Raw genomic sequence first — 10,665 nt, 5'->3', positions numbered from 1 at the left:
ACCAGACCTCAATTACCCTCTTAGGTCAGCTTTCTCACTGCTTTGTTCTGCAAGCAGTGCAAAGGGACCAGCGCCTGGGCCAGGATTTAGCCCAGAGTCTTACATCTCTGGGTTGCTGGTCCTAAGCCATCTCAGGTGAGTAGTGACTGAAAATTGCTACCATATTATGGCACTTTGGTAGCCTATGTGATGCGAGTTAGTGGTCTCAGTCCAGTGACTAGAGGACAGACGTCCACATGACAGAAACCATCCACCACAAGTAGCACTGAGGTTGGCAGGGAGACCAAGGATATAATAGGCTGTGGAGACTGAACTACCCTCTCGACTATAAAATCAGTCCCTTCAGGACATGGACAAGGTTGATGTTCTTTGGCAGTGGTCAGAGTTCATTGTGCTACTGATTCTGCTGTGCATAAAGAGACTTCAATCCCCAGGACTCAAACTGCAAGAAACTGTGCTTCCGTTGTAACACGTTAGAACCCCTCTGCCTCTGCTCAGACTGTCACATGGACAAAAGGCAGCACGTCAGGCCTGTGAAAGGAGATAATTTCAAAGGCAAGACTTTTTGGATGCTCCAGCCAGTAGATATGAATTGTTAATTTCATCAAGAGGTTGAGTTCAAAGTGAAGAGCCTGACATAAATTCCACCTGAAGTCACAACTCTGTTTACTGCAGCAAAAGTTATTTTAACGCACCTTGATTGAGATTCCACACAGTGCAAAAGGGCAGTTACTCTTTTGAGGCAATATCGTACAGGAAGAAACACACCGCACATGCAGAATTTCCCAGTCATTTTTCATTGGTGAGAGGATCATGATTGTTCTTTTGTCTGTAAACCACATGTACTTAATCAAAATTTGTAAGTTGAGGTGGTGTGAAATCTTGCCACTGTAAATTAGCTATTAAAAACCAAGAACAAGACCTATGAATAGCCAGGCACATGAAGACGCAGCTTGAGAGACAGAGAGAGATGAGAAAAAGGGACTGATAGATAAACCAAATGTGTAGTAATTATGGACATGCAGCACAGACATACTTAAATGGAAAGTGACCACGTTGTGTGGTGTATTGCTGAATCACATTGCATCATATTTTCCTGTTGGAACTCCATCCCCATCATTTTTACAAGCTCTCCCCTCCCAACATCAGATCCTTGTGGTCTGCACAAAGGCTTAGCCTGAGGTTTTGCAAAGGCTACCAGTTTAATCTAATGAGGGAGGTATTTATTCAGACTGACATCAGCACGGGGATGAAGTTCCTACACAGTGTAACCATTGAAAATGATTTGGGTTTCCCCCCTTTCTCCCCCCCATAAAAGCACTTTAAAGTGGAGTTTCACTATAAAAGGAAAGGCATATACAGCAAAAGATCCACCCCCTTTACTCCAAGAGTGGTGGCAAGAGTTCTCATCAGCCCTGCAGTGGTGGAGGGTTGCCAGCAGCCTCAGTAATGATGGACTCTGAAAGTAGTATCTTCACTCACATTGGGAAGTAGCTATAGCAAGTCTAACCCAGCTGTTCTTTGCTCCCTGTGTATAGAAGCAGCTGCAACAAGATCAGGAACTAGGGATTCCTCTCCCTTCCCCAGCACAGTGCCGACTTTCCTCCACTTTGGCCTTGTCTATATTGGAATTTGCCCCAATTCCAGATGCACAACCTTGTGTGCATCTTTATGTTCTCTACAAAGAGCCAAGGAACATCAGGCCATCCGTGTCTAAAAGCTTGTGTATGGTGTACATGGCAATACTGCTGCCCATGGGTGTGGGGAAGTCTCAGCATATGGAGGAGGTAAAGCAGGAGTGACCCCATAATGATGCAGTGGAGGTCTGAGCAGAGCATGGGGGAGCCTGGCATGCTATATAGCTAGCTAGATTAGCCAGAGGAGCCCAGCTGCTCACATAGGTCTAATGGTTAATTTTTCACAGACACCTCCGGGCCTCATCTCTTTAGTTGAGCCCATTGTGTGGGGCGTCACCGACGGGGCAGGGCCTGTTTCCCCCTTTGTTCATAACAGCACAGAGCATGGTGGCAGAGACTGACACACTCGAAGGGTGCCACTTGGGGCTGTGAACTCCAGGCTTCATGGGGAGTCGGTTCAGGATCTCCCACTCCTGGCCAGGAGCTTTCACCTCCTGTGGATTTCACTCTGTCACAAAGGTCACCAGCTTCATCCTGGGGGCCTGAAATAGGAGCAGTGCCAGGAGTTGGGCTGCAGAAGGGAAATGAACAATGTGTCCTATCATCCAAACCCATGGCTCTGCCTGGTTCCACCAAACCTCTCCCTCCCCACAAACTCCCTTAAATCCCGCTCCTCCAAGCCCATCCTCCCTCCAAAGCCTCCTCCATCCCTCATCCCTAAACCTCCCTTCCTCCACCAACCCTCCCAAAGCCTTTCCTTCCCCAAACCATCCCTCCCCCAAATTCCTCTTCCTCCCCCAAATCCCCCTTCCTCCCCCAACAACCCATCCCCCCAAACTCTCCTTTGTCCCCCAAAGCCTTTCCTTCCCCAAACCATCCCTCCCCCAAACTCCTCTTCCTCCCCCAACCACCCCTCCTACAAACCCCGCCCCCCCCCCCCTCCCCCCCCCCCCCCCCCCCGCCCGCCCCGGCCCCTCCCAGCTCCCCCGCCCCCCTCCGCCCGGCGGGTGGCTGTAAGCGCATGCGCCACGCGGGGAAGATGGCGGCCTCCATGCTGGGCTGGGCGCTGCGGGCTGCTCGGCAGGTCAGGCCCGTCGGGCGGCAGCGCCCGGCTCGGGGACTCCCCGGGGCTCGCGCTGGGGCTGGTAACTTCCCTGGGCCGGGCCCCCGGTCACTGTCCCGCCACCGACTGGCCGCTGAGCCTGGGCCGCCGGCGCCCCCGAGCCCAGCCTCTGTGCCCGCCCCTGGCCCCGATCCGTGCTCCTGGGTGCCCCCTGCCCATCCCCCATTGCCCCCCTCAGTCCCTCCCCAGGCAGCCTTTGTACCCTTGCCTGGTGCCCTCTCTCTGCGGCGCTGCCTAGCGGCCCATGCCCCTGCCCTGGGTCAGTCTATGTCTAATGTCCAGCTATCAGTGTAGCGCGCCGGGAGTCCCGCTGGGTTCGCCCTTAGGTGAATTGCGGATTCCTGTATTCAGGTTGGTTAATTTAGGCGGGAAGGATTGGTGGCTTGTCTGGAGAAGCATTTTACCGAGTGTGCCACTTGGCTTTAGAGAGCGGCAGTGTTGTCTAGGACAGTGGCTCTCGACCTTTCCAGACTACTGCAGGTGAAGTACCAGCAGCAGGAGAAGAGATTCAGCTGCAGAAAAAATCCTGTTTTCATGGATAGATCCCTAGTGATATTAAAAAAAAAAAAAAAAAAAAACAAACCAGGAAAAAAAAAAAAAAAAAAAAAAAAAAAAAAAAAAAACCACAAGGGAAGAGAGTTTAGCAGCTAGAACTAGAAAAGGCCCTTTAGGATATTTGATATGTGTGTCTCACTCACATGATATATCCTCTATTGAGACTTTATAGGCCATTCAACTGATATCACACTTGATCCCAGCACCAAAAAAAAAAAAAACCCTGAAAAAAACCAACTAGATGTTGTTCTGCGGGTTCTAGGAAGTGCTAACAGCCCTTTTATTTATGATGATGATTTGTATTCCAGTAATGTCTACAGGCCTTAACCAAGATCAAAGTCCCCTTGGGCTATGTGCTAGTAGGGCATTTTATTAAGACTAGGGACTGTGCAGGGATGTATAATCCTTTTAAATCTTGACAGTCTTAAAAGACTCCATTGTATGCTGTGTAAGAAACACACCTGTGCAGGGATGTATGATCCTGCAGGCCTTGTCTATGCTACAGAATTGTGTGTCTGAACATAGCTGTCAACAACCATGTTAACACTTGAAACTACATACAGTTTGCCCTGGTCTACGCTGACTGTTAAACATGACAGATTGCAGTTGTCAACAATTGTGTCCTTAGACATGATAGAATTTCATGACCTAGGCCAGGCCAACAAGAGAGCTAGCTGGTGTGATTAATCCTGTAGCTAAGCAAAATTCTCTGGATGGGTGAAGAGGGTGACTGTGCCAGTATTGTCAGGCCTGAAGACCAGAGGAGTCAGAGAAGGCAGTGATTGAATCCAAATGAGGTAGAGGCTAGAAAGAGTAAATTGGAATAAGCAATATTTGGAATTGGGTGAGTGATAAAATACTGGAAGCTGCAGATTTAACCTTTATATTTTCCCCTTTTTCAGATATTCCCCTTGCCCTGTAGAGGGCAAGTGCGGGGTTACTACGTGGACTGGAGGATGCTGCGTGATGTAAAGAGACGGAAGATGGCTTATGAATATGCAGATGAGAGGTTGCGGATCAACGCTCTCCGAAAAAACAACATCCTGCCTAAAGAGCTGCAGGTAAAGTAAAGTCCATCTGTACTTTCCTGCAGGACCATAACTCTTTAGGGAGAAGGTATGTGCACCCACATTGCTGCAGCAGCAGCAGCAGCATTCTCGGAGCATCACAAGCTACTTTGTATGAATCTAACAATCTCAGGCTTCAGATTCTGGGGGGGTCAGTCTAGAATACCTGCATCCATTTTGTTCACAAGCTCACTTCACATCATGTAGCTATCTACTTAGTATTGATACTCAGCTCCAGAGCCTTGTCCCTTTTGGGTCATTCTCAACAGGAATAAAATCTCTTGGGTGGAACTCCTTTGCCACTGCTAAAATCAGAAGTCAGAGGGTATTAGAACAGGAAGTGGTTATGTCCTGCAGGGGTACAGTGAACAGCTTTATTGTTCCTATGGATGTTCCTGCAGTCTTGTTTTTCCTTCTGTAACTGTCACTAATGGATGAGTTTGAGGGCAATTTCCCTTTTAGGTATGGGAGGTTCACTATCTAGTTCAGTGGTGCAGATACTTTTCCAGTCACGCCCCCACTTACCATTAATGGAATCTGTCCCTGCCTCCCTCCTCCATTACTGCACAGCCAAGGCTTCCCCAGCTGTAGGCTGCTTATACCTTGCAGACATGCTGCACTGCTAGGGCAGGGCCAATACCTGCCCCCTCGGGTTTTCAACCTGGGGGTGGAGCCAGCACTCTGTGCAGAGGATGCCGGGAGCAGAAATTGGCACGGCACAGCACACTGACCCACAGGCTAGGTGGCCCACTGAGGGTGACTTGGGGGTGGAGGTGCTCCCTCCCTGCCCCCAAGGGGGCTGGCACAAGCTGTCTGGCATTGTCACTCAGTCCTGCACATTCCTCCATGCCCCCCCTGGGGGGGGGGGGTGCCCCACAGTTTTGCTCACCAGAGGTCTAGTTCCTAAAGAAACCCTGTACATCCAGGCTGATTTCTGCTCCCACACTACTTTAAAATCTTGGGGCATGATCCTGCAAAGACTTACCCATATGCTTAATCTCAAATATGTAAGTAGTCCTATTGATTTCAACACTATTGTGCACTATTAAAATTAGACTTTTACAAGTTTTTCCAGGATCAGGACCTTTAGATATAATTTCTGGATTTTTATTGTCTGGTTACCACTATCTCAACCAACCCATCTGAAAACCCTAATACAGCCAGCAGGTGTCACCAGGGCTATAGAAATTGCTAGGGGGGGATGGAAGGAGAAAGGCAAGTGCTGCTGATCTGACTCTTAAGTTAAAACATTCTGCTGGAAGTAGCTTTTTCCCCTAGCTGAGCCATCAGTTTCCTTATTTCCCAGTGCCAGTATTTACAACTGGAGATGCTAACTCAAACGAATGAGGGACTGAGAGAACAAGAAGCAAGACTTCCCCTCAGAACTCTGTCTTCAGCAGTTGTTTGTCTGGAAGCTTTACTTATATTCTAAAATAAAGCTAGCAATTTTCTTTATAGACTTACCAGGGAATAATGCACCCGAGCTGCTGCTGTGAGGGGTGATCATGGGAATAAGTTAGGATTCTGCTCTGACTGGTTTGTTAAAGGGGTGCAGAAAGGGTTGATTTGTAGTAGAGAACCTTCTGACCTCTCTGGATGAGTGAGTGCTCTAGTATTTTCTGGGTGGTTGCTCACAACTAGCATATAAACTCATTTCCTCATAGAAATTATTCAGACCAAAGGAACAATTGATACCTCATGGGGAACAGTCTCATTGTGTCCTGTTTTCAGTCTCTCTCCATTTTCTGTGGCGTTTCCTTCACAGGGATAGCTTTATTTACCCTTTTGAGTGAGATATAGCATGAATGGTACTAACTGCTATGAGCTTGGCCTTAACACGCCATATTCACCTACCAACATTAAGGTAGCATCAGCCTGCGGTGGACATTTTGTATAAAAACAAGGATTGCTGTTGGTTTATTTGCTTATGCTATTCCCCAGCTGGTGGTGGTGGTGATCTTTCAGAGTCACAGCTAGCTCCTGTAGTAGTGAATGTGACTTCAGATGGGGAAATGAACTGTTCAGTATAAAATCACCTTGTCATTCTAGTGCCCCTACTAGTCTTCAGAAGTAGGGAAGAAGAGCATGGAAAACAAAATCTATGCTGTTGCTTTCCACAGCGTGATACTTGGGCTCTAAAGAAACACTTAAGCAACAGACTCCAGATACGTGCCTTTCAGAAACTGTTCCTCTTTGAGTAGCATCAGAAAGGCATCAGTTAATTCTGAGCAACTCCACTGTACAAATCAGACTTGTCTATCTGTTGTAGCTGTGATATGGAAAATATAACAACTTCTTACAGCCTCCAAAAGCTGGTGCTACAAACTCCCTATTGAAAAATGGCAGTTTACATTTAAGTTGCTAATTTAAAGGACACCATTTTCTAAAATAGTGCAAAAAAAAAAAAAATTATCTATGACAAATTGTGGCTTGAAATGTATTTCCTTAAAGACTTGTTTCCCTCCCTACCTACCTTCACTCCCCAATGTGGTTGCACTAGCTTGCTCTTCTAGGGTTGTTTGAAAGTATTAGGCTTTGTACATAAAGCCATGAAGCATCTGGTTGGAAGATAAAACATACAGTTACACTGACTTCACAAAGGTAAGAAACAAGTAGGTCATCTGTGCAGTTTCTTGACCTTTTGAGATCACATGACCTTTTTAGCAGAAGGAAGTTTTGCAGGGGTACTGCAAGCCTTAGGGAAACAGTAATTGAATGCAACACCATTTACCTGGTCCAACATTAGATCCTGCCACTGCCTCAGTTTCCCTGTTTTGGGTTTCCCAATGTGACTATACCCAGATTCTTCTGAATCAAACACATCTTCTTGGAGTTTGGGATATAAAAACATTACAGTTCAATTGTCAACTTACTTCAAAACAAGCCTCTCCCTGACTACCAGTTTCCCAGCCCCTTGCTGGGCTCAACAGTTCTTTGTCAAAACCCAACTCCTGCTGCTTTTTTCAAGCCTCTTCTTCTTACAGCTTCCTGCCTCTCCAGGCAGGCTGTTCTAGCCAGGTCCTTCCTTCTGGCTGGAGTTGAGACATCTTCCCCAGTCTCTTCTGACACTAGGTGTCCCCCCCCCCCCCCAAGAATTATCCTGCTCACAGTAGGTCTCTCTCCCCCAGCTGAGCAGACTCCTTTATCTGCCTGGAAGCCTCTCAGCTGGGGAGGTAGCTAACATGAAACAGGTGGGGCTGAGCCCAACTCCCTTAAAGGGCCATCTCACCCTCTAACAGAGACACTATTGACAAGTTGTAATTGTCCAACTGGACTGTTCAGTGACTTGTGTGAAATGCATGAGGACACTTTTCAGTTCCTAATGGAGCAGGGTCCTCATCCAGCAAGTAGAACCATTAAATCCCATGGGAAGTCTGAAGAGAGAGAACCTAGAAGAGCCTGGAGAGCAAACTGCCCTCTCATTAGTGGAGAGGTGATGGCTCCAGGGTAGGAAGGAGGCATATGTTGGTACCTCTGCTGTGGGTAAGGGAGCCTTCAGGCCTATCCATCACTACCTCCTTCACTAAACTGCCTTAGAAAACCTAACCCTGGGCAAAATACAGCAGAGCAACTTCAGTGTGTGTGTGTTTGTGTGTGTAATTGCCCTTCCTTTGGCTCCAGGAAATAGCTGATAAAGAGATTGCTGCCCTGCCACGTGACAGCTGCCCTGTGAGGATCCGGAATAGATGTGTCCTTACATCCCGTCCACGAGGCGTGAAGCGGCGCTGGAGGCTTAGTCGAATTGTTTTCCGCCACCTGGCTGACCACAGTCAGATGTCTGGGATACAGAGAGCTATGTGGTAAATCACCACCAGGACTTGTTTTCTCAGTCAAAAAGAGGCAGACTGGGCCCAGTTCATGCACTCCTGTAACTGAAAAAGCAAGACTGTCCTTTTGTTTAAAGTCCAGCATAAACGTACGAGAAACAAATAGGGGGAGGGGATAGGGAGGTATGCAAACAGCAGTCATTGCAGTTCTGTCACTGGGATACCACTGTGAGGGGACTATTGCAAATCTGATGGCAAAGAGATATGGGTAGGGGCGAGTAGGAATGCACCAAGCCAGGCTGTGCTAGAGGCAGTTTTATTTTGCCATGAAGAGTTGCTACCCTGTTATAAAACCAAGCTGGGATTTGTAATTAAAAGGAACTTCTAAATTAAAAACACATTACAGTACAAGACTTGTTCAGTGATTCCTGTTCACTCTTTACATTCAGTGACCTCTTTTGCACAGTTATCTGGTCAAAAGTATCACTAAAAACAAGGAATCACACAATGTAGCAGGGAAGTATGCTGCAGTGAATATGAAGACAAGCTCCAACTACTGCGGCCAAATAGCTGAAAGTATGCCCACCCTCAGTTTAGGTATTTAGACACTATACCTGTTCAGTTTATCTATATTTTATGGGCAGTTCAGGCATGGCAGTGGACAAACATCCCATCCAGCTGAAGGGTACTGAGGTTCCTCTCCTTCGTGCACAGGGAGCCTGGTGCAGTAGTTCAAGAGTAGGCCAGGGTAGATGACCTGGATCCTAGACCTTGCTCTCCTACCGACCCCCTGAATCATGTCACTGAACTAACATCTCCGGGCATTAGTTTTTCCTTCATCTGCAAAATAGGAACAAGAGCATCATGTCCCCTGGGAGTTAGGTGAGCTAACACCAAATGCTGCCTCTGCTTTGGGGCACAGGGGTGGAAGAGCAGAGAGCTGCCTCCTGCAATCAGAGCTATAATGCTGCTATGTGTACTCAACCTCCCTCTCCTGCTGCAGTAGCCTGTGGGAAAGGAATGTGGCACTGGGAGCGCTGCACTAGGGAGCTAGTCACAGACTGTGGCTTCCCTCCCTTCACACTGCAAAGGAATACCCTGCTGTAGGCAGTGTGTGCAGAGGCCGTCCTCACTGCTATGGTGAAGCAGCACAGGTATTGAATTTGGCAATAGCCTGTTACCAGATTTGCCCATTACTTTGGGGTATGCTCATTTATTAGGGTTACTCTTCAGGGTTGGGAAGGGGTTTGTACTTCTATCAATGTAATGCTTGTGTCACTTGTGTTCTTATATGGAGCTCTACTTCTCCCTTCTACAAATTCTCTCCCAATGGAGCTATCCTGCAGGACCTAGGTTCCCCAGGGCTGGGTTCTTCCAACCCCAGAATCAGACGAACACACACACACATTAACAGAGCGTGTCTGAGAGGACCAGGTTAATCAGCACTCCCAAGCTGACCCCTTATATGTCCCTGGACTCAGTAGGCTGGGTCGAGCAACATTTCCAACCTGTCACCCTCATAGGCCCTTGGACTCAGCGGGCTGGGTCGAATAGCACCTCCAAGCTGTCACCCGCATATGCCATGGGCACTGCACGGGAATGGAGTGTGCCTGAGCAGGCTGGGTCGAGCAGCACGTTCAATCTGCCACCCTTATATGCCCCTGGACTCAGCAAACTTGGTTGAGCAGCATTTCCAAGCTGCCACCCTCGTATGTCCCAGGTTCAGCATGTCCCTAGCCCCACTTCCATGTTACAGTTGTTCTGGTAGTAACCCACTTGATGAGCAGACCCCACAGGATTTTTGGGCGCTGCAGGGCTCTTTAGCTTAGGTATGAGTAGCGTTGCTGCAGGGCAAATGAGGAAGCCAACAGCTTAACCATGAAAGTTATTTATTGCCAGGTAATAACCATAGGGGAGCCAAACAAATAAAACAGTTATATTAAATCTAACTTAAATTTGATTATAAACATCAGGTATAGAAAACTGTAACTGATCACCCAAGTCAGGGTCAGAAGGATATACCGAGAGAGCTGGGTTCTCACCACTCTGTGAATTTTGAATCAATTGGGGGTTCCAGGTGGTGGTGGTAGCTGCGTGTCCTGCTGGAGACAGGCAGAGCCCCCAGCACACACAGTCAAGAGAAGATGAAGTCCCAATGGAACTGATGCTGATTTTGGATCCAGGCATCAGAACACTTACTTGAGCATGGGTAGGGGTTTTGTAGGGAAACAACACACTAGATTTGTTTATGGTGAACTGATGGCTCAAGGGAATATACCAAAGTTGTTTTGTTCAGGCTAGATAATAGGAACTGAACATTCCTGGCTATGGGCGGTGTTCCTTGGAGGGAGCGCTCAATGCAGTTAGGGAGCGTTACTATTTTGGATCCCAATAAAGGATTTATTACTAGAATTGGTCTGATAACTACTGAGCTGGGTGTGCAGGTGTGGGTTCATTAATATCTAGAGCAGCAATCCCCCATCATGCAGTGCTTCCCTGCTTTTCTGGTCCCAGAG

The 10,665-nt window shown here is 47.7% G+C and overlaps 1 protein-coding gene across 1 annotated transcript; it reads left to right on the top strand.

Moving 5' to 3' along the window:
- The first annotated feature begins 2,644 nt into the window (after positions 1-2,644).
- On the top strand, positions 2,645-8,562 carry LOC112107357 (28S ribosomal protein S14, mitochondrial). Its single transcript, XM_024201015.2, has 3 exons — positions 2,645-2,721; positions 4,218-4,376; positions 8,004-8,562. Exons 1-3 carry the CDS (start codon positions 2,659-2,661, stop codon positions 8,184-8,186), a joined length of 405 nt encoding a protein of 134 aa, XP_024056783.1. The 5' UTR covers positions 2,645-2,658; the 3' UTR covers positions 8,187-8,562.
- The last annotated feature ends 2,103 nt before the right edge of the window (positions 8,563-10,665 follow it).

Source organism: Terrapene carolina, unplaced genomic scaffold (assembly GCF_002925995.2).
Source record: "Terrapene carolina triunguis isolate 2854851 unplaced genomic scaffold, T_m_triunguis-2.0 Scaffold210, whole genome shotgun sequence".
Lineage (NCBI taxonomy): Eukaryota > Metazoa > Chordata > Testudines > Emydidae > Terrapene > Terrapene triunguis.
This window is presented reverse-complemented; position numbering and strand designations above follow the sequence as displayed.

Excerpts from the sequence above, each read along its gene's own strand:
- LOC112107357 (XM_024201015.2), top strand. The coding sequence starts at position 2,659 with ATGCGCCACGCGGGGAAGATGGCGGCCTCCATGCTGGGCTGGGCGCTG. Across the intron at positions 2,722-4,217 it reads CGCTGCGGGCTGCTCGGCAG|ATATTCCCCTTGCCCTGTAG; the intron begins GTCAGGCCCGTC and ends CCCCTTTTTCAG. Across the intron at positions 4,377-8,003 it reads TCCTGCCTAAAGAGCTGCAG|GAAATAGCTGATAAAGAGAT; the intron begins GTAAAGTAAAGT and ends CTTTGGCTCCAG.